Source organism: Apaloderma vittatum, unplaced genomic scaffold, assembly GCF_000703405.1.
Source record: "Apaloderma vittatum isolate BGI_N311 unplaced genomic scaffold, ASM70340v1 scaffold12111, whole genome shotgun sequence".
Classification (NCBI taxonomy): domain Eukaryota; kingdom Metazoa; phylum Chordata; class Aves; order Trogoniformes; family Trogonidae; genus Apaloderma; species Apaloderma vittatum.
Genome location: NW_009697429.1, coordinates 86,275 through 113,974, shown reverse-complemented (window position 1 = coordinate 113,974; position 27,700 = coordinate 86,275). Strand labels below are relative to the sequence as shown.

The window sequence follows — 27,700 nt, the reverse complement described above, 5'->3', positions numbered from 1 at the left end:
ACTCTTTCCTTTCTAATAAAGTTGAAAATAAGCCTGAATGAAATAAAATGTTTTTCTGCCTTAATCCTTTTATTTCTGTATCCTTTGTTCTTACGTGAAAGACTAAGCTATGCAGCACATAATTGCTTTGCTTTGAGAGCAGAGGAATCTTTTGTGTAACAAACAATTTGTTGAAACAAACAACTTCTTTTGTAATTTCTTTTTTAAACCTACATGGTTTTTCAGGTTTGATATCTTTTAGTTAGTGCAGTCTTGTCATAATATACCGATTACCCATAATTTGGAGAAAAGGTTTGTGATGCCTGCTGTAATGTGTATCCATAAAAAAAGTACCTGCATACAGAAGGGAGTGGACTCAGCTCTTTGTTTTATAGAGCATGACTCCTAGTTCTATGTATTAAATTCCATAATATTGATTTTTATTTTACCACCACCACCCCCCCAGCCTCTGGGTGTGTTTGTGTGAATGGTTGTGAGAAGTCCAGAACTGAGTACAGGGACTGGAGTTTGTAGGTGACCGTACTAGAGGGATTGGTGCTTTCCTGGTATGTAGCATTTACCTTGGATGTAACCTCAATTGTAAATTTATCTAATACAGTGTCTTGCTCTGGACTATTTCAGAATGTTACTCCTTTGTGTTTTTCTGTATTCCTGTACATAAATATAAAATAGTGTTTTTATGGATGTCAGTATTTTTAGTTTTATATTATTTGTGGAAGATATTACTACTCCAGTTACCATTTCTATACTTTACTTTGTAAATTAATGTGTTTATTCATAGGCTTGATCCTTTTAACAATAACTAACATGTTTGAAGTAAATACTGTGAGAATCACTCTTTTAGTTCTTTTTTTTTTCTTTTAGTTGCTTTTAGTTCTCATACTGTTGTTCTAATACCTTTTGAGCATTCTTACTAGTGAAGTCACCTGTGAGTGGATTAATGCTACAGTTATATTTGTAATCTCAGCAAATTCTTGTAACTGAAAAATATTTAAATTAAAATAATTTTAGAACAAGACTAAAAAGAGTTTTTGACTTTCGACAGCTAGAAGGTCCCAGAGTAAAAGGGATTGTAGAAGCAGCTTTATACATGGCCTCTAGGTGGCAGAATTGTTCCACGTTCCCGAGATTCACAAAGGTGCTGAATTTACTAGCGGAACTGAAAAGGTGAAGGTGGGCCGGGTTAATAGCAACTAGTGTCTCCATTAGGGCGTTCAAATGGAGGAAGCATATGGTTTTAGGGTGGCTGTGCCCAAGTGTAATGACATGGTATAGTTTAAGTTCCCAGACTGCACTTTTTCCTCTATTAACCTACTTAGTAAAATTGGGAAAACCATTAGATTGCTCCCAGGCACTAGTGCAGATTTGACTGTAGTCCAGATTATAAAAATTGTATTTGTACTGAGCAATAATGAATCTTGTTTTGTAAATAGATACTTTGAATTTGTCAGAAAAATCTGTAGAATAAAGCATTTATGTTTCCTGAAGGAAAATTTACTTTGGCTATAAAGTAACTTCACCGTTCTTAAACTCTACTTCTATAACTGTTCAAAACAATGTATTTCCTTATGGTGCATTCATAGGAGAAATAAACTCAGGATTATGTATGAGGGAGACTTTTCAACAGATTTTGTATTGTGCTGTATCTTTAGGATATTATAGTGTTGCTGCTCTTTCATACCTGAATTAGCCTTTGTGCTCTTTCAAAGTAGATGTTGCAGTTGTCTTTCTGTTTTTCCTCAGCTGTTAGTAACAAGTTCAGTTTTCTGAGTAACTTCTAGAGGTTCCCTAATATGATATCTTAAAAAAATCAGGACGTACTCTGGTTCAGCTGGTTAGCTATGTAAATTCAAGTATTTTATTGTGAATTTCTTAAACTACTTTTGTCCTGAAAAGACAGCAAAGACATATTTATTCAGGTGGTTCTTTTTAAAATCGTCTGTGTGGTACTATGCTTGTTGTATGACTTACTGTAGCATGGCAGGTACCGGCCAAAAGTGTACAGAGAATAGTTTGAGAAGTACCGTGAGCTCACTGCAAACATGCCTGTCAGTGCAGTTAAGCATCTGGTGCTTTTTATGTGTTATTCAAATGAAAGCAAATAAGGAAGATAGAAGAGGTGTGTATGTAATTCAAAAAGGAAGATTTACTTCATCACAACTATATTATTCAGGATCATGTTTCTAGCTGGGGCCGTTATCAGAAGGGTCTTTGTGTAAGGAGAGGAAAGATGCTGGGTCAGAAATGATGGAAATTTTTATGGCTTGAATACGCACAGTGCAAAGAATAGCAATAGGTCAGGTAACCGTTCTAGCAATATATTTGCATGCTTGCAGTTGCTTGCGACTGTCCCTGAATATCAATCTTGCATATGTCTAACCCTTTAATTCTGAGGGCAATCTAACACAAAATAAAATGCACTTCTTTAGGACTACCTGTAAATTAGAAGAGCAAGGACAACTTCAGTGTTGGTGAAGAGTTTACAAGTTGAAGATACAGATTGTTAAGCATAGGAGAGTGATGTCTTAAATGAAGGACTCCAGATTTAAATATATGCTTTAAATATAATGGTGCAAAATATTTTCTTTTTAATATGCAATTCATCAGTCCATGTTCTTTATGAACTTTTTTTTTTTTAATTTCTGCTGTGCTTTTAGGAAACCACCTGTATAGGGTTTATGTTTTTCATGTCATGCAGCAAATGGGAATTGCTGAAAATCTGTGATGGGAATACTACATTTTTGGTACCACACCAAGTCTTTCAGTGGCTGCAAAGGACTTAGCTCTGTGTCTAGGCACATCAAGCAGTAGTGTAAAGAAGTGGGGAAGGGGCTTGCTTATTCCTTCTCCAACCGCACTGTAAGTTTTGACAATGTTTAGAGTATTCTGCAGTTCTGGAGCTTCCTAGGATGTACATCCAACAGGAAATCCCTATTGTCAGGTCAGATAAGAATTTCTGTGAGATTATATGGTTGTTCCTAGGTTCTTCTCTTTCTGCAGTGAAATATCAGGATGTAAAATCTGATTAAAAATTAATTACAACTTAGCTGTAGGAAAGTTTTGAAGCCCTACTAAAAGCCATGCTGTGTAACAGTGTATATGCTTCTAGTTTTGTATATTAAACTTAAATTTTATTTTTGTTTAGATGATCGAGATGGAGTAAATGTTTCTTTTTTTGCCTCAGGAATTGTTTTCTGTGAAGCTGAAGTCAATATTTCTCCTTCATAATCATTATTAGAAGAAAAAAAATTTTTTAATAGCATGGTAAAGCTGCCGTTGTGACTAAAAGTCTTTGTTAATGAGTTACATAAATTAAAGATAAGTTGCAGAATGAAGGCTGCAGTTTTTTAGAGTAAATTGTCATCTATATAAGTTAAAGTATTTTTATTGCAAAAGAAGTCTTGTTAGTGTTGTAACTTCATTACGTCTTCACCAGCAGAGCAGGATGATCTTATTTGCTCTGGTATTTCTCTTCAAACAGCCTGGTGTAAGGTTAACAGCAGTGGTAGTAACTTGACTTGGTGTACGTTAGTCACTATGTTGGCATGGGATAGAGCATCCATGCCAGTAAATTCTGAGTATTTATACGTCCTGTTGTGGCTTTCCTAGAGAACCTGGGTGGTTTTGTTGTTTTTTTTTCTTTTCTGTTGTATGATTGACTGTTTATCTGACCGTAGCTGCTGTCTACCATATTTTCCCTTACAATTTGAATCTAATACATGAGTCTTCTTTTTAGAACCAAGCGTGAGAATGGATGGTAAAATCTATGATGATGGGACTTATTTAAGACAGTATCAAATGCCTGGTGCAGAAGCTGCTGAAACATTTTGCCTCGACGTCCCATGTGATGAATTATTATTAGCTGTAGACATGGTGGGACTCAACACAAAGAGCTTTCGTGGGAGTAGCTGTGCTCTAAGCAGCCAGCAACAAGCATCAGTGGAATTGTCCTTTTCCATACTAAGAATTTTAAGCATTGCTTTTAAAGCAGGTTTAGAATTTATTTTTTTTTTAGAGACTAAGGGCAACCCTGTTTCCCAGGCCAGGAGGTTTTGGTAGTAAAAATATTGCCCTTAAGGTATTAACTAAATCCAGGGCAGGAGCCGAGTGGTTGTTCATATTCTGATCTCTGGAGGAACGGACAATGAGAACATAGCAGTCTTGCAATTCTGCAGAGCTTTGCAAATCAGTTGGTGCCTGTAGTGGACTTCCTGCTCAAATCGTTTTTCTGTCACAGTGGTGTAATCCCACATCCCTGACCAAGCCAATGATCAAGATGATGATATTAGTTCAAGGGCTTGTTAAAACACTGCTGTTTTGTTCGGGTTTTTTTCCCTTCCAAACAGATATTAGTTGTGACCTTGGGGGAACTGCATTTTCATGCTGTGGAAAAAAGATATCGGCAAGAACACTTTGTACTTCCACACTTATTAACGACTTCTGTTTAGCAGATGGGAGAAAACGCTGTGGTGGTTTTTTTACCTGAAGGAATTTAAAATTTGGTCCAGGGCGTGCAATTTCAGGTTATTAAAATCTGAGATGTTAAAACACATTTGAAAAATTATAATTTGAAAATTAGGCTCACTTTTCAGAGTATGTTAACTATAGGCTTTATGAATGAAATGTGGATATGAAGGGTGGTCATGGCTTCCTTGTGACTAAAAGAAAACTTGGCTTCTACGTGGACAATCACTCCTATAGAATTCCTTCTCCTGTTATTTAATTAGTTCTTTCTGAATTTCAGAAGACTCAGTAGCTTGTCATTTCCAAGAGACAATATATGATGAAGCACAACAAAGAGAAAAGTTGTGATTGATATGCTGCCTAGTCCATAGTTTGGAAGAAGTGTCTGAATTCCCAGTAAAATCATGTAGTTTAAACTTATTTTCTGAAGAGCGGAGCTCATTTTGAGTGTTCTCTTAGAATTCATGTGTGTGTGGCTCACAGCTCTTCAAAGTTTGTGTTTCTTTCCCAGGATTTTTCTGACTGAAAAGAACTTCAAATACAGTTTTGTGTGAGTTCTTTCAGTTTTTTTGAAAAGAACGGGGTTTGCTTAAGGCATGGCTTTGCCTTTGTAAGTGGTTTCTGGTGGTCTTCCAGTTCCTGCCCCTCTGGCTTGGAGCAGGTTGACACAACGCTGACTGAGTCAAGTCAGCAAGCTTAGGGAAGCTTCGCATTACAGCTCTCTCTAAATGATTTCTTCGTAACTCACCCCAGAAGTCTTGTTTCTGAAATTCATTCGTAAACACCACTTCAGTGTTAGTACACAATACTCTGGAAGAATGGAAGCATTTTGTGAATACTTTATACTGTTCTGAACCAGTAAAAAAGCTATTTTCCTAAGCTGATAAAAGGTTTCTTTTACTGATGAGCCACTACTGAAAATTGACAGTAATGACAGACATTGTGTACACATCTCTCTCCACATTAAAATGCCTATTAAGTGGTAATGTAATAAGCATGTGCACTTGAAAAGTTTAATTAGAGTTTACATTTTTGTTTAAAATGATGCACTCCTGCTAATATTACCAGGAGGAATTGCTTTTAAAAACCTTTATCAATATAATTAGTTCAGTTTTGCACAATGACTTGGTTATCTGACAAAACACTGCATGAAGTTATTAGAATTACCCCGAATCACTCTTGAATCAAGGATTTGTGAATGTGGTTTCTGTACTTATTTCCTCCAATTTGAAATGAAAGGCTCCGCTGCTTAAATTACTTGATGCCAAATGGAGTGAAGTCGTAGTTCAAGATAAATATTAAAAGAACTACACCACAGTGACAGGACTGTGCCTGTGAACCTTTAACAAGCAGCTGAAGCACGTTCTGCTCTGCTCAAGAGCCTCACTGGGGAGCGCAGGAGGTGGCTGCCTGCCCGCCTTGCCCCAGCTCCTCCGTGGAGGATCAGGGAAAGCCTCGCAAGAATTGCCAGGTGCTCTTCCCTAAGAGTAACTGGCCGTGCTTGGGTGGAGGAAAGCTTCCTGTAGCTCTGGGCGAGGCAGACAAGAGGGGCTGTGCCCAAGATGTCCTGTCAGGAGGCCCAAAGTGAGCAGAGACAAGACCTCTACTGGAATTCTTGTGTAAGAGTTTTTCCTTCTGGCTACAGCAGGAAGAGTTACAAAGGGACTGTAAGGGGATGGCAGGCAAGAGGGGAGAAGATTACAGTGCTTTCAAAGGGTTTGATTTACGTTGTGGTCTAATAAAGGCATTTAGATTTAGCAAGCTTTGGTGTTAAGGAGTAGGGGTAGCAGTGAAACCTTAGAACTCTGTTTATGTTTGGATCTTCTCACATAAAAGTAATGGCGAAACATCTATTTAGAAAATTAGTGCACTAGTTGTGTTTTTCTGTGAAGTACATGTTAACCACATGGTGTCTTCTACCTGTGGTGGTATGTGAAAAGCAGATACCTGTGATCCTTGATGGCTGTCTGATATGTTTTTCAGAACTTTGCCAAGAATATTTTTGCAATTCTTCAATCAGTAAAAGCCAGAGAAGAAGGCCGAGCACCTGAACAAAGACCTGCACCAAATACAGCACCAACGGTAAGAGCAGCACTTTGCATATGAAGGCTGTGACACTAAGAGTAGAGTGTCTTGTCATTATTAAATATGAAATTTCTTTTGGTTTAGTTCCAGTGAATGCACAACTTTCAAGTATAGCTTCACAGATATTCTTTGACTTTCAATTACTTTTATTGGTATTTAAAGAGTTGGAATATATTAGTTTAATTTGTTCGGTATGTTCTTGTTACTTACAGATTAAATTCCTAGTGCCAGCTTCTGCATCTATCAAACACTAGTGACATCCTGCATCTATTCGCAAAAAAAAGTATTAGATGAGACTCCTGCCATTTCAAACAAAATGTTTTGCTGTTTTTCTGACAGATAGGGTAGCAAATGTTTAAGATTCTGGAACATGACTCATGAGTGGGAACAGCTTGAACCAGCTTTCTTTTGCCTGTAATAAATCAGGAGGACAGACTTAGAGCTTTATTGTTTAAGTCTGTCTAGGTATTAGACAGGATTTGTTTTGTATTGTAGTGTTTACTATTGAGTTCTATTAAACCTAATATATTCTTGAACTCAGTGGCAGTTTGCTAGAAAAGCGTTGTAATCACACTTGGATTTGGTTTTGCTGCTACTGCGTTTAACGAAGAACTAAATTTAAATAACAAGATGAATTCCAACATTTAAATATTTGCTTTGTGTTGAATTTTGTAAATTGTGCGTGGGGCAATTCAAATGTCCCATTCAGAGCTGTTGTGAATACATAACTAAACCATCTACAAAAAAGACTGAATTGGTATTTAGCGTGCTTCTAGATTGGTGCTTTTTTAAACTTTTTTCCCAGAATGCCTTTTTTTTCTTCCAAATTTGTTTTTATTCTGCAGATTTAGCAGAATTTTAGCTTAATCAGACTGGCAAAGAACATTTTGTCTGTGTGGCTGAAGGCTTAATCTTGAGTGTTCAGTTGACAGTTGTTTTGGTTCTTTTTCCCCCATCAATTCTTGAGATATTACAAAAACTAAGTGATTTCACAAAACTTAGGAATGTTAGCTAATGTAGTTTGTTTCCGCTACATTAGTTTTGCCTTGGGTTGTCACTGCTTTTAGTATGTACCTTTGAACTCCATAAGGTGGTAAGTGGAAGGGAAACATATCAGAAGTTTTCAAATGCATTGAAATTTCTACAAAAATGAGCTAACTTTATACTCTTAAACAGTTCCACATACTACTTTGTGAAGTTCAAAAACCATGAAATACCTTTTAGTATGTTCTACAAATCTTATTTAACCTGTTCTAGGATCCTACTTTACGAAACAAACAACCTATTCCAGCTGCCTACAACAGATACGATCAGGAAAGATTCAAAGGCAAAGAGGGTAAGTTGATGGTAATTTCTTTTAAAAGGAAAAAAAAAATTTCGATGTGAAACTGATAAGTTGTAGAAATGCAGGTTAGGGGATTTTCTGTGCTGTTACTTCTCAAACCACAGAAAAGACCAAGCCAAAAAAGCTGTTGCTATGTCTAGAGATAGCTTTTCCAAGTAATAACGTCTAAAAATGTCATTAGAAATTATTTATTAGAAGTTATCCCTACCTCTTAGGAAGCAAACCGAAAACTTAAAACTAGGACTTCTTGGGGAAAAAGAAATAGTAATTATTTGTTTAGGGAAGGAGATTACGCAATTAATAAAAAAGCAGAACTGTGAATATCGCTGTCAGGTGCATAAAATGAAGTAGATTGCTTGGCCTCAAACAGTTACAATCACTTTACAAGTTGTTTCCAGTAATTACAGGTAAGTGTTATTAGCTTATGTCTCTTACAAAACAAACCAGTAACAGCAGTGCAAAATATTATCTCCCTTCCGAAAAGAAGATAGAAATAATCTACAAAATTTGAGAATTCTCCCTTATTTAAAAGCAGGGTGAAATGTTGAACTTGAGTCATGATTTATCTTCCTAACTCAAAATTTTTCTTCTTTCCCCCTTGTTATTTTTCATGCTCTGTCTTTAGTACAAGTTCTAGTTATTTCAAGTTGTTTGTGTCTTGTTATGTTTTTATCTTGCATTTGTTGTGGTTGGATGTCTTTGTGTTTCTTCCTCTTCCTTGGAGTTCTTGAGCAAGATCATTCTCTTCTACGAAACTTCCTATATGTGCTTGTGAATGTTTTCTTTTCTGAATGCAAGAACTTATATGCTGCTAAATGCCATTTTAAACTGTAGATGAGCAATTCATCTTGCATCTTTTAGGGTATTTGGCTTTGTCCAAGTTAGTACCTTTTTTGTTCAGGGAAACTGTATAACATTCATATGGCATATATGTGAGTTGGCAGATTGCTCAGATGTCTTTCTAGGACATGTTTATGTGCCTTAACTTTCCAGTTTCTTGCATTTGGTTTAGTCACATTTGGAGTTCTTCTATTTCAGTCTTCCAGGTGTATTTAAAGAAATACATAGTTGAAGAATAGCAGTGGTGTAATACCATGTTGAGTAAGTGTAGGGTAGCATTGGAAATACAAATTAGGTGTTTGAAAGACTGTATTTCAAATACAAGACTGACTTCTGAAAAGTATTGATTCAGCATTTATGGAAGTTATGTAGCATTGGTAATTAACATCTGGATTTCTTAGGAGGGGACGTCAAGTTATTTGAGATCTTCCTCAGATACAAGTAAACTTTAGAAAATAACAGATGATCTTTATTTCTAGAGTATTTTATTATTAAAATATAACTTTAAAATTTTAGTCAAACTGAAACTCACAGCGCAGGTAGTTTTCAAAAGCCGTAACTGGGTGTTAATGCTTTCCGATGCCATTCAGCACTTACAATGTGCTTTGCTTCAAATTGAGCTATACACATCATTTGCAACTGTATCACAAGTGAAGAATTTTAAAAGGATTTTTAATGTAATTGCCGTAAAAATTAAATTGTGGTCCCCAAATGTTCAGTGTAGAAGTGAGATTGCAAGCAGAAATAGTCATCAATAAAATTAAAATAGGGTGTGTTTTGTTCATTAAAGATTTTTATTTTTTTTTTTACAGTTAATCTAGTAAGAACTTGGAATTACATGTTTGCAGAAAGCTTACTGTACTGGGGATTTGGGGCAAGAAATCCAAAGGAAAAAGAAGGATGATTACTTAAGTTCTAGCTATAATGTCTTGCAGTCTTTATACCATTGTATCCCTGTTTATTAGTAATGATGGATAAGACCTGAGAGAAAGTTGAACCCTGTAGATTTGTGTCACACCCCACAGCGTGTGGTTGGCTTGAGGCTGTGGAAGGGAAGATTGTATGATGCATGTAATGATGTGCATAATAGTGATTTGGGGCTAAAAATTGGAACAAAGCCAAGGGAGGCAATCTGTCTGAGTTTGGTTTGGTGTTTTGTGTCTCACCTGTTTGCTCTTTCCTCCTAAGTGCTGAAACTGTAGGAAGGAGTCATAGTAGTCCTCTCTTAGTTTCATCGTTATTGTGGCTTATTGACTCTCTGCAGGTTGTACAGTATTCATGAAGATTTTGTTTAGGCAGCAAAGAGATGAACTGCTTTTTTCTTTGAATATTTGCGAGGTTTAATACAGAATTTTTCCATTAGCAGTCTTGTTCTTAGAATAAACAATTCAAAGCTCGCAGAGCTAAGATAGTAAAATTAGGAACTTTAACACAAGATACATTAAGTAAACTGCTGAGTTGCAGCCAAATTTCTCTGCTTCTTGCAATGGATCATTATTTCTAATGCGGCTTATCAGGATGCCTCTCTGGTTGGCTTACTTAAAATTTTCATGCCAGATGGGACAGGCTTTGCTGCTAGAATAGTTTAGATTGCTTTATTAGTAAATGTGAGGGGAGTGGTAATTGTAAAGTACTACTCCTGAAGAGCAAATAATCAGTTCCACCTGCAGTCAGTGGAACTGCTTACGCAGCCCTGAGTCAGTAGCTGGTAGCTTCCTCTCCTAGGGCTGCCTTGTTCCTGCAGCTTTGGTTAGGCAGGGGAGAGAAATCTTTCACCATTCTCAGAGTTCTGTGATAGATGTCACAGGAAATGTGTTAAGAGTGTCTCTTGGAGTAGGACTTGTATGTGCTAGATATTTCCACAGTGGAAGAATGCATTTCTTGGCAGCGCACGCGTCGTGCTGAACTGCTCACGTGGTTTTGAAGCGAGGAGGTGAACTCCCTGCAGTTACCCTCCCTGGCTCCTGTTTCCTTCCTGTTGGTTTTCTTTCCTTCAAGCTGGCAGTCAGTGATGGTGTCCTCTCTTCAGCACCATAGAGCCCCTTTCCATGCTGAACTTTCTGTGCTTTTTCCCTTGTAGTTCTATTCCTTTCCTTCATATTACTCCCTTTAGCTTTTTTTTAACCCTTTATTAATGTCATTTATTAATGTGAATATTTACTAGTGGTATTTTGTTCATGCCACAGACCACCTTGTTCAAACTACAGTTTGTCCTATCTTCTTGAGCAACATAATTGTTCAATCCTTTTCAGGATTTAGAAATCCTATACCCAAAGGTCATATGAGACTTAGAAAGGTCTCGTGTCCTCTCCTGTATGCCTTAGTGTTTGATATTTAAATACGTATTTATTGACGTATGTAGTTTGCAGCTCAACGAAAATTTGAGCTAATGTGATTGTTCTATGGAGCATTCTAGGTACTAAACTGGTTTGGATGTCAGACCTTTTTTTGTGTGTGTGTGTGCAGCTTTACCTGAGGTCCTCCTTTGCACATGCTTGTTTCTTTGGCAGTTCCAGAGTATGATGATAGTCTTGAAAGTTTAACATTTTCATGATCCATTTAGTGCATTTCTCAGTATCAGTGGCAAAGTACATTTTCGCTCTGCTGTTCCAAGTATTAGGTCTTTAAGACATGTTCCAGGGCTGCTGTTCTTATTTGCCTGCTATTGCTGTTGTCAACATTTCAACATAGAAGAAGCTAATTTTTATCAAAAATACCCACAACCTTCATAACTTTTAGTTCTATTTAGTGTAAATTGAAGAGGATCTTGCTATAGAGCCACATGATTTCAGTCCATAATGGTGAGAAGAATTTTTTACCATACCCAAGTGTTTCCTTCAGGAAAACTTGCTGTTGGCTTACTGCTATTGTCATTTTCTGTTTGAATTTTTATTGTGTAATTGTGTTGGATTTTCAAACATAGCTGCAGTTTTTCAGAAGTGTGCCTAGCTTTCAGTTAGTTGTAAGTGTGAAGCCTGGGCAGCAGAGGACTATGAAGTTTCTGAACTTGAGGTGACTGGTCTATAAAAAAAATTTCACTCTCCTATGCCTTGTTAAGAAAGCTTCTTTATAATGTATTTCTCATTATATGTATTTTCTTGTAAATTATGTGATTTTCTGTTTACACGAGGAGAATAGGAAAACTGGTAGCAGGAGATCCAGAGTTCTGAACCTTGACTGCCTTGTTAGACTTTTATTTATTGCAACCATTTTTAGTTCATAAGATTGTGGGGTTTTTATCTAGCAAAGAATATGAACAAGAGATTCACCTTTGGAAAAAGATTGTGATCTTTCTCTATATTCTGGCTTGCTGTGACCAAGTAGTTTCATACCTTTCAGTACTGTACAGTCACTTCGGTGGTGGAAAACACTATAACTTTTTCTTATTACTAACTTGTTAAACTTTATCAGATCTTGATATTCATTACTTGTAAGATTATTACAGAACAGTTATATATGAATTGTGCAGAGAATTTTATAAATGAATGTAGCTTGGAAATTTAGGTGTGAAACTTTTTAACTTTCACTTGTTAGGGTAGAGTACTGGAAATGAGTGTTCAGTGAACTTTTTTATGTAGAATGAAGTTTGGTGTCAGTGATGTAATTGCCAGGAGTGTGAAGTGGCGTAGTGAATCATTTCCAGGCAGTCTGCAGAGCTGTTGCTATCTGGGTTTTGAAGAGTATACAGCTGAAAAAATAAATGGTTATTTAGTCTTATTCATTGAGAAGTCTTTAACTTGAGCTCTTCAGTGTTTGAGACGTGCTCTTCTGTTTCTATTTGCCTAGACTTCCTTCCAGAAATTCAGGTTAATTTGAGTCTTTTTAAAGCTCTTTATTCTTTTGGTAATGTGTCGGTGTTCAAGTTTGCACCTGGATTGGATGGCTGGAGCTGCAGCAGGTGCAGAATCAAAATGGAGAGTGACCTAGATGGATATAGAGCAATAGGCTTTAAGCACATTGAACACCAATACTCATGGGCAAGGAAATGGAACATGTGCCCAAATGGTGACGGAGGATATAATCAGTCCAATAAGCTGATGCATTGGGGTGCATATTTTCATTTCCGGGTCTAATTCTTTTAAATAAGAGAAGGCGCTCACGTTGATGCATGATGATGATGATGCTGGAAACGTAACTAGTGATGAAACCACACTGGAGAAGTGTATGATTCTTTGACAGTCTTTGGATCATCAAACTGTGAAATTGTGATCATAATGCGTGCAATGACTGGAGAAGAAAAGGTAGTCTTAAACGAACTGATGATAGTTTATGTTTTTGAAGCTTTGGAATTGATTATTCAGTACTAGTTGTTGCTTTTAGTCTCTCACAACATACTTTTTAAGGCCTTTGTTGATGTTGGTGTTTTTAACAACGCATATATGTTTTTAAAACTGATTATCTTTGGCAAACCAAAAGTTACAATGCAGTTTGTCACAGTACCTTAATGTTGGGCTTTGCTTGCATTCTTTACTCCTTAGATTTGAGTTTAAAGTATTTGTTATGAACTGGTTTTTTTCTAAATGAAAGCTGAATGATAACTTTCTTGTAATTTTATTTCACAATCCCAGTGTACTGAAGACTCTTAAGTAAGATTAGTTTTTTTAAAAGTTGTTCTTCATCTATTCCAAGCTTAAAAATAAGGGTCCAAAGTCTTACCATCATGATACTTTTATTAAAAGTGTATAGTTTTTTCTGCTTCCTCTGTTTACCAACAGTCAAAGCTGTGATTTTGCAGCTGGTGTTACAAACTAATTCTGGGCCATGCATTAGTATTTCATTTCTATGCTGGTGACGGACTCAGCAGCACAGGTTGGAGCTGCTTTGGGAGGAAGGGCATAAACATACTGCTTTTGTGTTCTTAGTCAGAAGGTGAGGTACAGCATTTATGGGGATGTGTGCTGGCGGCACATACCTGGTGCTCCAGGTTGCTCCAGTGTTCTGCTCCTCTTCACTGTGGGTCCTCTTGTGTCCCAGCTCTGCTTAGGAGCAGCTGCATCAGGGTCATGCACTGCCCTCAGGGAATGCTCTCGAAGAAGTGCCTTGCCACTGGCCCAGTCCTTGAATGTCTTCTAAAACCCGTTGCTTTAACCTGACTAACGCTCTCAGCAGTTTTGGGAGTGGGGATGCAGATATAACTGTGCCTCACATGGGCTGTGCACGTTGAGTGGGCCTGAAGGTGCCGCTGTGTGTGGCCAAGTGCACAAACTATCGAGACGTTAAAAAAAGGCAGGAAAGCGCGAGCAGCAGGCATCTCGCTTGTGGTAGTGTTTACTGCTGTAAGAAAAGCAAGCGGCTAACTGGTAGAATATCAGGTGGTGAATGTGAGAGCATCAGGTCAACAAAGCTATATTCTGAGGAAAGAATGTGCTGTTAACCCATGAAAAGAGAGTTGCTGTGGTTGTCGGGAAGCTGGCAACGCTTAGCTCTCGTTCACCAGTTGCTTGAGAGTTTGAGGCAGGAAATTTGAGAGCTGTTGGGGAGGTAGTTTCTTCCACTCCTCCCACCTCAACCTGCAGGTAGTAGACCCTGGCCGCTGCGGTAGCTCTTGGAGCAGCTGCAGCAGCTGTCTGCAGGACACTTTCTGTGATTCTGTGTGATTCTGTGAATGTAAGTGGGTATCTATGTTTTACTTAGACCGTTCTCTTAGATTTACATAAATAAGGGAAAGTACTCTGCTATTATTTATAAATTACCAGAACTAGTTTATTTAGTACCTGAGTAGGTGTAAATAGCATTGAAAAGCTTGTGTAGCTACTGGAAGCATTCAACAGGGAAATGCTTGAGGCACAGGTGTCTCTTCAGTATCCTGGGCGCTTGCTTCTGCCAGGGGGAAGGGTCAGCACAAGGCGGGGAGCAGGGCGCTGGTGAGAGCCCGAGCTCTGGTTAGTGGCTCTTGTGGCTCATTAAATGAACCCAGACAGATTTTATGAGAGACTTGGGGAGATTTTGCAAAAGATGGAACCGCTGGTGGTTGAGCAGAGACTTACTGCCTGCCAGCACCACCTCTCTTTCTCTCTTTCTTCCCTTTGATTTGCATTGTAACTGTGCAGCTGCCGCTGTGGGCTCTTTGCAATGCTGATGGATACTTGGGTTAGGGTTTTTCTGGTTTGTTTTTTAATTAATTCAGAAGGTATGCAAAGTTTTGTTAGGGAAAAAGTAGAGAAAAAGAGTCTGGTAGGAAAATAATATCTGAAATGGAGAACAAATGTGTCGAACTAATTATAGGATGGGAAAGAAACTGGCAGCCCAGGCACAATGGGGAATGCCACTTTGCTGGTCTTCTTGCTAAGAGGTGTCTGTATGGTTTGGAGTTTGGGAAAAAGCATCTGGTTGAAATAGCTGGAAATTCTCTATGTCGTGGGTAAGGCGAACCTATAAAAGATCAGTCTGGGGAGGAGGAAGGTTCCTCTGTTTGTAACCTTTTGAAATTCACAAACAACTGTCAGCCTAGATTATACACCTCTGATTTATGTCACTCCAGGTCAGCAAAAGCATGTCTTCGATTTACAGGAGGTCTGCCAAGTATCCTGCAAGGCTCTAGGCACTACCTGAAATATTAATATGCTCCTTGCTCATAAACAGTGAGCCCTGTGCTAAGACACAATGCATAATTACATCTTGGGGTTGCGGGGGAAAAGTGGTGAGGCAGGGGTTTTTAATTCTTTTTTTTTTCTTAGTAGAACAGGCTGCATTAATGTCTGTCTGTTTCTGCATTTTGCTTTCTTGGAATCAACTCTGTAGTTCAGAAATGTTAAATCTGGCAGAAGGGGAGGGCTGGCCTTGAGAAGCCAGGATGAAGAAGGGCTGGAGCTGAGGTGACTTTGGTAAAACAAGACATGGTCGGTAACACTGGGCCTCTCCTCTTGGTGGTAGGTCTGGCAGCATAGTCAAGGGAGTGAGGAGGGAAAGGTAAAACTGCAACGATGTTCAGATACCTATCTCTGTGCTGAGAGGAGCATGATGAGTTTTCAACTCCTGGGTCTCTTTTTCTAGGCATTGGAGAGTTATTAAATCTGGGAAACTTTTATGCCTCATTTCCTGCAAGTGTCTGATAATCTTCCTCATCTAAGGAAGAATGGATGAGCAACCATAGATGCTTCCCAGAGCATCTGCATTGTTTTCAAGGTTGTCTGGGTTTCAATTTAAGTTAATTTACTCATCATGAGAGCAAGAAGCTCTAACAGTCTTGAAAATGTAATGTTTTTCTTGGACTTTTTGTAGGTTCAAGTCTGAGTGTTGCTTTGATTCTGCATTACTTTGGTCTATTATGTTTTTGTGCTGATGCATTTTATAAAGGTGGTTTAATAAATGGCAAAAATCCAAATAATGTCAGTTACCTCTACCCAAGTCCAGCTGTAGTAGCCCAGAAGTTGCTTAGGTATAGGCAAATGCTTGCTTCTCATGGTTTGATTGGTGATTGTGCCATTCTAAGTGTGAATTAATTCCGTGGTTGGTTGATGTTTATAGTAGATGCAGAAGACTAAGGACTTTACAAAAGGAAGAATGTTTTCTTGCAAGTCCTGGTGGTGATAATCAGGGAGAGACTTTGGTCTTGGAGCACTGAGAATAGGAGGACTGAGAAGGAGTACTCAAAAGCAAACAGGCTAGTGGTAGCAGGTTTAGTCACTGAGCACTCAGAGGCTTCTGGCACTTCACTCAGCATAATTCAGTCTGATGAAAACTGCCACAAAACTAACTCTTTTTATCACCTTTAGTCTGTTAGTGTAAATTTATGCAGATTCTGTCCTCTGTATCATATGACAGTGACATTGTTGCTTTTCTGCACTCCAGAAGTGAATTTATCTTGTTAGGTGGCCATGATATTATAGTCAGCGTGTAAACTGTTTCCTTAGTAAGTATATTTTTCCATGAATACAACTACAGGTTGAATATAGTGCATTATAATGCATTCTGGGAATATGAGGTACTTCTCCATTTTATAGCAAAGAGAATTTCTGGATGCATGTTGTAATGTATTCTTAGAAAGATTTGTATTTATACCCTTTCTCTGAAGTGATTTGAATGATTCCATACAACACGAAAAGCTTACTGTGGTTACAAAAAGCAGAAATACCAAATGGACTTCTATCTGAAGAAAACAGAAGATTTCCTAATTAGTAACCAGGTTTTGTATTGTGAACAGAACCTAAACCACTACCAGTATTCATTCTTTGGAAAAGTAATATCAAAGTTACTTCTAGTGTTTTTCATTTAGACACAAAGGTACTTCTAGTGTTTTTCATTTAGACACAACATACCTGTGTTTATAATGATTTGTTTTCTCCTTTGCAGAAACGGAAGGATTTAAAATTGATACCATGGGCACCTATCATGGAATGACTCTGAAGTCTGTGACGGTAAGCTAAAAGTATTTTCTTAAATATGTCATATAGAAGTGGTAGTGTGTGTGTGTTTATATCTACCTACCTATCTTATCTAAGTTCTTTTCTTGGGAAAGATTAAACATGCTTTGATTTGATCTGTGCATTTTAGAGATCTTTGCCCATGGGATTTGTCTGCAGTGAAAAGGTGTGCTGGGAAGGCTTTGCTGGCAGGTTCTTGTGGCGATGCAGCCTTTTGGGGCTCCACAGTGCTAAGATTGACAGATTTTTGCTAGCCTTGTTTGTATCTGTGAAGGACATGTTTCATAATCCTAAGCGATACAACTGCATTCACTAAATGGAAGTAATAGAACTAGAATTTGGAGTATTGCTCTGTTTCCAGCTCTGCATTTCATAACACTAGATTTGTTTAGTGGTGGGAGAATTTGACCTCTGCATTACTGTGGAAGTGTTCTAGCCTAGTGAGATGGACTTTTGTATGGCTTTACGATGCTGTTGGTGGGAATTGATACATACACAGATGAGAGATCCTCAAACAGATTTCCATTTTTCTTTGGCTACTTTTGTGGAAGTGGGTTGAATGCTCTCAAACAAATGCTGTTTTGATCTGCTAGTAAGGAGGACAGATGCTACAAAGCTAATGTAGAGCCCTCATTAAGTCTTTTTTGCCATCTGCATACCTATATAAATCTGACGAATAGACGGCACTAAACAGTCTCCTAAATCCATGCACTACTTCTCATTTGTGCTGCTAATTTGAACATAAAATAGTATCTTGAATGTAAATTTCTTAAGAACATTTAGAGCTTTTTCTTGTTTGGTAAAAGTTCTTGCCTAAGTCTTTCATTCCCAACCTCCTCTGGACTTAAAATACTTTTTAAAAAAAAAACACCCCCCCCCCAAATAAACAACAACAAAAAAAGAAATATTTTAGCGAAGGAGTCTTCTTAGTTCTAAACAGTGTTGTTTCTAGATTAATTCAGAAATTGATTGGGTAAAGGAAGCAAATAACCCATTATGTCCAAAGAGTTGTTCTTGAACCTTGCACAGATTTAGGACTTCTTTTTGAGGCATCAAGCAGTGTTGCTATACCAAACACAAGTTTCTATGGTATAATATATGCTTCAAGTGGTAGTGACTTGAAGTGACTTAGTCCATAGGTTCTGTTTTAAATTGCCCCATGGCAAAGGAAGAGAAAGAAGGAAAAAAAAAAAAAATCAAGACTATACCAAAATGAAAATGTTGATGTATTTTAGGCTTGTTGGTGTAAAAGTGAAGGGATGCACAGTAACTCTAAAAATGCTTCTTTTTTAAAAAAAAACTAGTTAAAGGGTTCTTTTTCTAAGGATTCTAGAAATCCTAGGTCACTTATTCAACATACTACCTAGAGTCTTGAGGTAATGTTCTTAAACTGTCCTTGCTGGTTTCTTCCATTAAGAAAGAAAATACAACTGATGTTAAATTACTAGTAAATCTTTTTGCAACATGAACTGGAATTTTCCGAAATAACTATTTAAGAGGTATTGCATGACTGCACATAAAGTATCATCTGGTGTCATGAGAAATATTAAAACTCCATCTGTCATTTAGCAGTTTTTTGAAAAAAGAACTTGTAAGGGATTTTTGGAGCCTTATTTTCCAGACTATTAAAAAGGTAGCCTAAATGTTTAGCTCATTCATAAATCGCAGTGACATACTGATTTTGTGTTTCAGATGTGGGAGAAATAAATCTGTTAATTATATGGCACAGAAATGTTCATCTGTTTTTGTCTAAACTTTGTCACAGTGATGGACCAGATAGTTCTAACCTATAATCATCAGATTGTTGTTTTGTACAGAATCAATCTCCTACCAGTTAGCAAATTGATATTATGCTTTTACTCGGGTTTGGAGGTTTTTGTGTGGTTTCTTCCTATTTTTTATGCTAGACAAAACTAGGGAAAGTAATTTCTTATACAGGTTTGATGATAAATGACATTGGCTAAATGGGTATGGAGACCAGCACTGGAATTGCATTCTGTTTACACGCTCTCCTCTGCTGTCCTCATAGTACTCCTGTAATCCCTTCTGTGAACTCCTCAGACATTTCAAAGGAATCAGTGTTAGGTAGTGCCTTGTTAGAGGCTGTCTTCAAACTTCAGACCTCTGAGTTCCAGATGAGTGGTGAAATTTGAAAGGTTTGTTTTTATGCTATTGTTCTCCTTGACCTAGGTAGCTCCTCTGTTTCTTCTGTGGTATTGGTTTTCATTAATGTAGTTAGAGAGAGCACTCATATTCTCTTAAATCTTCTTGTTTTGCTTGGCTAAACAAGTCTTATTGCAAAATAAGCTTTCAATTCCCATGTGAGTGTTATTCTCTAGCTGTTCCAGTTAGAATTCATCTTTTTTTCAAGCATGCAGAAGTAAAATTTCATGGAGTCTTCTGAGATGTCACCAATGGTTTGTAGAAAGGCATTAACAATTTCTTACTGCTTCTGAGATTATAAATATCACCTTGAGATGGATGAATTATGTATTTTACTTTTATCTTCGTTCTTTATCACTTTTCATATCTTTGTGGTTTTGTGCTAGTTTCTGCTTTGCTTATGAGTCGCTTGTTGAAAGAGTGTTTATCCACGTGTGGTGGTTCATGTGAGTGTTTAACATTATTGGTAATATCATCTATCTCAGCTTTTTTTCTTTCTTGTTAAACTACTTCCCCGGCTTCCTTGTCACACATTGTCCTCTATTTTCTTTGAACAAAACAGTTGGGTTTGATGGTTGGTCTTCTTGTTAAAAGGTTGATAGAGCCATTAGCTTCCAAAAATTTTGATCTTGTTAGCAATTGGAAAAAAGTTTGTAAGTATATGCTTACTGCCTGGAGTGTAAACTGTGGCCCACTGTTAGGAGCTGCCCACCTGCTTTTCATGTGAAGATTGTAAGCAGTATTTATTTGTTTTGTTATATATTCCCCACACGTCTTCCACTTGCACTCTGTCTTACGTGCAGAACTTCTGTTTTGTCTTTGTTCTTGCCGAAATGTGACTTGTCCTAGATGCTTGTTCTTTTTAACAGCAAAACAAAAACTTCGGCTTTCTTTTCATCAGTGGTGTTGGAAACTTTCTTAGCATTCAAGATTTGTGCCAGAACAGATGGTGCATGGTGGGCTTTTTCTGAAGTAATGTCAGCTAAAATAACTTGTGCTGCTGGCAGTTCTTCCCTGTAACAGGGTTTTTGCTTAATTGGCACGCTTACTTTCTCGTAGGAAAAACTGACTTCTTTAATGAATTTTTATTGTGAAGGCATGATTTCATTATTCTGGACTTGGAATTGTTTATAACGGGATGTCTTCCTCAGCCTTTTAAAATACCCATGACACTTTCTTTTTGCCTGGGTTGATGATGTTGTGGAAAGGAGTAAGCTAGTGGAGGTGGCTTTTCCCACCAGTTACCCAGCAGTTCATGTTGCAAGCTGTGCACTTTGAGAAACCTACAGGTCTGCCCGCAGGCTTCGTTTCACAGCACGATCTCCTGTATAGCAGGGCAGCTTCTGGTTTTTTCAGTAGAAAAGTTTACTGTTTGAGGTGAGTCAAATAAGAGCTGTGGAAGATAAGTATGTTAGCATTTTTGTACATGCAGGGTGTGAGGGAGTGCTCAGAGAGAATCTTAAGCTGATATTCTCAACATGTTCTTTCTTACTTGTGTAAATTTGACATGTTCAGGGCATTAGCCTTCTGCTTTTCTAAGGAGAAATGTTACCTGAAAGTCTAGTGGAGGTCTAGAAAGTAGGTTTGACCTTTTATATATGACGAAATTGAATTTAGGCTGCTGGTTTCTCTAACTAAAATGTGTGAACTCTTACTATAGTTCGAGATGTCATGATCAGAACTAAATTAGTTATCTGTACCTGTGCTGGAATATGGAAGTTGCTTGTTCCATGAGTGTCTTATAAAGCTGTTTTTTGTAGATTGGTACTGAAATGTATCCTCTTTGAAGCTGAAGGCATGCTTTGTATTGACTGTGTGCCCTTGCAAATTATACTGGTTTCTCCATTCCAATAATAGTCCCAGTGCTGCTAGTTATACTAATATTTGTGGTTTTTCTTTAGTTTGCATAACTATAATACAGGAGAAAGGAATAGAACGGGAAGTGAGTTCTGTGGAATGATTTCCTCCAAGTTCTGCAAGTCCTTGAGGGTCATGAGCCGTGGTTTGGTGTGTTTATAAACCTGGGTGCAAGCAAGAGCTGCATAGGACTACAGTAGGCCTTTGTAAGAATTACTTTGTTGCCTTTCCTAGCTGCTAGAAAGCTCTCTTGTTTTTATCTTCTGCTTTCTGTCAGTATTCATGACTGCTGCAGCTCAGAAGCTTCCTTTGTCTTTTGTTTTTGCTGCCAGTAATAGAATCTGTCGCTGATCTGTGCTCGTAGGCAGCCAGAACTGCTGTTGGTATTTATTTTTCTTATTGTTCAGTGAACAGGTGGATACAACAAGCTCTTCAAGGTATTGAGATAACATCTTTAACAGACAGTTTGGGGCTAGGCTTGAAGAATCAGTATAGTTAGTAAGGGTTTCAGTTAAGGCACTTTGCTTGTAGCAAACTCAAATGCAAATTTCCACGGTGTATTCAAACATATAAGTTTTCTCTAGTAAGAAATTCTCTTTAAGTTTTCAGTGCTTCTGAGTTCAGTGATAATGTTTTTCCCACAAATTTACAAAAGTAACATCCATCTTTCCAGTGTAAAGTGCCAGGCTTTACAACAATTTCTCAGTTGTAAAATTACTCTGAGTAAACAAATGAGACTATCCATACTTAAAGAAAATATGCATTTCGGTCAGAACAAATGCATTCCATAGCCCCAACAGAAAACAACTAATAAAAAAGGAGGTCCCTATGTAAGCCATGGTACAAGCAGGCTTATTTTCAGAAGACTGGGAAGACTGGTTCAGCACCTCTGAAGTCAGCAGTCGTTTTCATCTGCTTGTGGTCAGTATTAGATTTGGAGTATTAACTGATCAAAGGACGTTGCTGTTATTGCCCTCAAAATCTTTTGAGCATGGTATAGTCTCCATGATTTTATTATTTTTACAGGGAGTTTGTTTAACCTCTGGTATATTTTCAAAGGATTAGTGTGTAGCAGAATGAAGGAAAATGCTAAGGTTAAAAACTGGGATGTTGGCGAGGAAGCATGTTGGAGTAGAAGCAATCAACGTGCTGTATACACATACTTTTATATAAGACTTATATAGTTGATATGCTTCTGTGTAAGCAGATAAATCCATGAGAACTTTTTTAAATTTATCGTCGTGAATTAAGATTGTGACTCAGTGCCAAGACTTGAAATGATATTCAGAAGCGTATAGTGGAATTGGATGTTGTTTCTCAATATACAGATAAATAGCACTTATCTTTACGAAATGAATAAAAATATGGATAGGAGAGATATAACTACTTAACCACACATCACCAGTTTTTTGTGTCATGTCCTAATCTCATTAAAATATTTGAGAGCAGTAGTATTGAGGGGAGGAGTTAAGAAAACAACAGACTCTTTGAAAACATTTGAAACAGGCTGTGAAGCAGAGCATGATTTTCGCAGAGTCTGTGCATAAGCTGGTCATTATTCCCGACACAAGCGTGACACCAGCCTGCCCGTGCCCTCGCTCCCCTCCAGGGGCCGAGCAGTGTTCTCTGAACTCTCTGCTTCCATACTCTTCAGCTTTTAACCGTCGTGAGGAAAACTGTAATAACTGTCTGTTAGAAGGGTGTTGCAGAGATGGTGCTGAAGATAGAGACATTAGTTTTCATTGGATTTGCAATTTTTTTAATGTGAAGTATATTTATCTGTAACTGTAATTCAGACATACACATGAGGTTCTTGGTCTATGAGGGTTAAGAGAAAGGACGTGAGCATTAACTCAAAAAATCCTTGAGCTGGAGAACTGGATGTTTTCCCAAAATAGTCTTCAGGAACCTTACACTACTCTGGGACAACAGACTAGAAGGATTTGTGTGTCTATATTACTGTAATGAGAGTGGATGAAATGCAATGAAGTTTCTGAAGAACTATTACTATATTTTATATTTAAGGTCTACACAACAGTTTCAGTGCCTGGCATTTTGTTGCCTCTGTCATGTTTCAAATATTAAATAGATTACTCTTTGAGAGAGTTTTAGTGTAAATAATCAAGGTGATAGAGACCAAGGAGAATCACATACAAATGCTGTTTTCAGAAAAATGTGTTAAGTTGCTGCACTTGTTTTCTCAGTGATTGTAAATCATATAAATCTGTGCCAAGGAATCTTGCCATTGTACTGTGTTATACAACAGAACTGCCCGCTTTGTTCCTTAGAATAGGTTTTATATTATGTTAAGACTAAGAACCACAAATACAAGAGAAGTGGATGATGCGTAACCACTCACGCATCTGGAAGTTGCTGTGTTGCCCAGCATGCTCCTGAACAAAAGAGGGACCAAGACCTGGAGTTTTGTTGCTGAATGAATGTGTCTGAAGTCACTGTTCTGTGTAAAACTTGAGCGTGTCAGCGTGCTAAGTGTGCTTGTGGCATGTCTGTCAGCTTCTTGAGCGGTTTAAATGGAGAAGTGCCATGTGTAAGCATCTGAAGTATTTCTGAGTATACATTGAAGTGGAGCTCTAGACATCCCGGGAGCTTTGCGTACAAAAGCTTGAGAGCCTTAAAAATTCTTGGTGTGAATTTTAAGATGACTTGCTAGTCCTGTCTTGACATAGGGCTGAATGATGAGTGTATTTGGTAGCTCTGTGCGTGTCCCATGAGAAACTCACCTGCCACGTACCCTGTGCGCTAGAACTTGAATCCTTACAAATGGTTCAGGAGTCATTCTTGCTTGGAAACGTGACCCCAAATGAAAATATCTAGAATACTTCATCTGTGTTCTTTGAATAGGATGTCTGCTTCCTGCTTAAATCCTATATAGGATCCATTCGTGTTTCTCGAATCTAAAGATTATGTGTAATTAAGGCAAGCTTTATAGGCCATCGCTTAATGACACCAGCTCAACTTGACCTGTACATTTTTATACTTTGTCCTAATTGTTCTGAACAATCGAGAATCACGTGCTTCACACAGCTTATGTGTTAAACAACACTGTCAGCATATTTCCCTCTAAAAATTATCTTCAGACATCAACTGAATATATAATAGTGGCATCTTCCACTGACAGTTTGTCATGAAATTTATTCTAATGGGGAAAGAACAACTTAGCTATTACGTACTGTTGTAATTTTTCAACTATTAAAGGTGGTACAAAGATCTTAGAGACCCAGCAGAAATGAGCGTGTGACAGATCGGGGATCAGAAGGTAGCTCACTTTAGCTTCTTTTAACTTTTTTTTTAACTTCTTCTCCCTACAAGTTTTCACATCTGCCAAAATAACCACGTGGGTGACCATCCCATTGTCTGTGAATAAGAGTTTTAACAAAATTAATGCACTTTGCAATTTATGATGCACTAAATCAAAATTACAATTCGAGTATTTAATGATTAGCTCTTTATGCAACTAATCCGAGAAGAGTCAAGATTTCCCTCTCTTCTCAGCTGTTGAGATTATACTATTGTCATTAGGCCATGTGACACTTTACTACCTGATTATTTGCTTTTAATGAAGTAAGATACAATTCATTGTTGTGGAAACCAGTTTTCTGCTTGAAGTACTTGGTTATGTGAAATTTATCACTCCTTCTGAGCTTGGGAAGTAGGATAGCTTCATTGCCACTCTAGCAACATCCGCAGGAACGTGCCTCAAAGCCCGGTCTCACATACAGCTCACCCATGCTATTTACTAGTACCTAGTTAAGCCAGAGCAAACTCGCTTATTTTTATAAGTTCTCTAGTTTATCCTTAATGTCATTGCTCTTCAATTTGTGGACTTCGTTCTGGAGTTGCTATTTTAAAGGTCTGCTTTCTTTCCTCCTTCTTGCAGTTGTGGGTTTGCTTTGGGTTTTGCTGATTATTTTTTCCTTTCCTCTTTATATTTAACTCTCAGTATGTGCCTGTTAGTGTTTAAACTCAAAAGGAGGGTATCTCTGTGTGGTGAACTTTCTTCACAGGTGTACAGTTAGTACAAGACGGGTGCTCTTTCGTTCTTCCATCAGAATATGTAAGGCAAAGATGGTATTTTGTAAGCGCATCAAACTGGCAGAGCTCAGAATTGAGGTAGATCTTTGTAGGCAAATGTTGGTGAAATGCTGAGATGAGAAGCCTGGTTCTCAGTTTTTGGGGGACCAAGTCATAAGTGCCGTTGTTCAGCACTATTTCAACATAGTACAACAGCAATGAGGAGAAGATCCAATTAGAATAGCAAAATAGGTGATATTTTTAAGCATTTAAGGCAATTCCGTCTTGCACTGTTTAAGAAGGTAACTGTTTAAGGCTGACTATATTTTTAGTGTCTAACTTTATGTGATTTTTATTGTTCCATCTAAATTCAGGTGTTAATCTGCTGGTATATTTTATGCAGCCATATGCTCTTGAATCTGCATCCTCACATTCAGGATACTTAAGTGCATTTTATTTATCTTTGCTTGGACAATCTGTAGGCAAAGTCTCTGGTTTACTCATGTTTGCTACTTGTGGTCCTGGACAGAGTCTGTTTCGGTGTAGGCTTTCTCATTAAGTAAATGACTGTAAAGACTATATAATGAACTCTGCATTAGTTATGACGCACTCAGCTAGGATTTAGGCAATACTGATCATACCTTCTGGAATATACCTGTGATTGCAATCTGCTGAGCTGCCATCTGGAGCTCTATTTATGTTTTCACTGAGCAATACACTGTGGCAGAAACTACTTGCATCACTGCTGCTGGAAGGGTGATGCTTTAGTCTTTATTCATCCAAAAACTCTCTTCAAGACACTGCTCAAAACTTTTGGTTCGACTTGATACAACAGGAATATTAACAAAGCCTGGTTTTATTTCATCTTACAGTACCATTGTGTTAGACAGGCTAAGTTTTAGGAGGTTGAGCTGTTCAGCTGATTTGTTGCTTTAGGAGACTTAAAACCTATTATTGGAATTCTAATATCTCACTCTTTGAGGTTAAAAGCAGGCAATGCTTTTTTTCATAAAGGTGTATGAGTGGGTTTTGTGCATAAGCAGTAGAGATGCTTTTAAAATTCAGTTCAAGTGTGAAGCAAAATTTTGTGTGACTAAGCAAAGTGGTGTAGTGATGTGGTAAGATTGCTTGTAGTTAACTGTCAGCCTAGTTGCTGTAAATTCATAGTACTTGTAATTTAGAATGTTGTGGGGGTTTGGTGTTTTGTTTTTTTCTTTTTTTTTTTCAGTTCTAGGTCTCTCACTGATCACCTACGTTTCTCTCCCAGCTGTGAAAAGTGGGCAGCTCCCCATACCTGCCCTTAGCCTAGAAGGAAGCGCAAGTGATGAGTTAGGGTTGTTGACTTTCGGATGGTTTGGCGCTGCTGTTTTGAGGAAAAGAGGAAAAAGCACTGCCTGTCTTTCCCTCCTTGGGAGCAGTAATTTGAGGGTTTAATTTCCCTGTCTAGCAATTTTCATTAAAAAAATTGACAAAGGCAATAACTTTTCTACAGGTTTTATTGAAATTGGAAAGTAGTTTGAAACATACTGTGGGAGAAGGGAGGGAATGTTACTGAAGTAGGCTGCTAACAAACCTGTTTCCTGAGGGGAGGGCAGGGGGAAACCTCTCCTTTTATTTTGGAATAAGGAGACTTGAGGGTGCGTCATGCAGCAGTATTCATCAGTCCTACTTCCTAGTTATCTTTGGAGCAGTTGATGTAAATCAGGCGAACAGATTGCAGTATTACTGAAATTAAAATGGAATCTAGTTGTCATTTAAAAAGATAACCTCCCTGATAAATTGTGTTTTATTGTGATTACTAAATAAAACAGAAGACTTTTGAATGCAGAGGGCATTATAGGGCCTTAAGCCAAATATACTGTAGCTAATAATATGTACAATATACTATAATATATACAGCTGCCTCATATTGGTCTATAAAATCTGTTCTGGCTTAGTGTGACACGGTATGCTCCTATTTTATAGTAGATTCCACGTGTATAATTAGATTTGGAAAATAACATGATGAAAAAGCTTCCAAAAATATCTGGACATGAACAGCAGGTGGATTGCAGATTAAAGTAGTAAAATACATATTAGAGAACTAAACAGATCATAATGCTACTTAGAAATTAAAATCTAGAGGGACTCTCAACTTCCTGGAATAATGTTACGTCTGATTTTAGAGGGAAGTTTTATACTTGGCTCAAGTTTCATATGTGAAATTTGGATGTGTAAATCAACTTCATTGTTCATACCTGAAGTCTTTCGAAAATGTTCTTTGCTTGTTTGTTACAATTGCCATACAGGCTAAGGAAAGAATAGCCTAAACAGGCAGATTTCTCACCTTGATTTGGACGTACTGAATATGCATATGCATGTTATTGTCCTGTGCAACAAAGTCACATATTTGATATGTTTCTTATATTCCTTCCCCTGGTAGTTCTCAGCAAGACTCTTAATGCCCTTTTATTTTCTTCTCTGGAAAGCTGCCTGTAGTTGGCTTGTATTATCAAACATTGTGAATTGAAATTTTTTCAAGTATGAATGTAGGTATTAGATCCTTTTAAAC

At 37.7% G+C, this 27,700-nt stretch overlaps 1 protein-coding gene across 1 annotated transcript in view; it reads left to right on the top strand.

Annotated features, from left to right (window-relative positions):
- The window catches only part of CDC73 (cell division cycle 73), a gene marked incomplete at its 5' end in the record, with an annotated part of 103,602 nt that overhangs the window by 14,358 nt on the left and 61,544 nt on the right, over positions 1-27,700 (top strand). Inside the window, 3 exons of the mRNA XM_009877627.1 lie at positions 6,448-6,546; positions 7,807-7,885; positions 17,027-17,091. Of these exons, the coding sequence (XP_009875929.1) occupies positions 6,448-6,546; positions 7,807-7,885; positions 17,027-17,091 (243 nt within the window). The remainder of the gene's footprint in view (positions 1-6,447; positions 6,547-7,806; positions 7,886-17,026; positions 17,092-27,700) is intronic.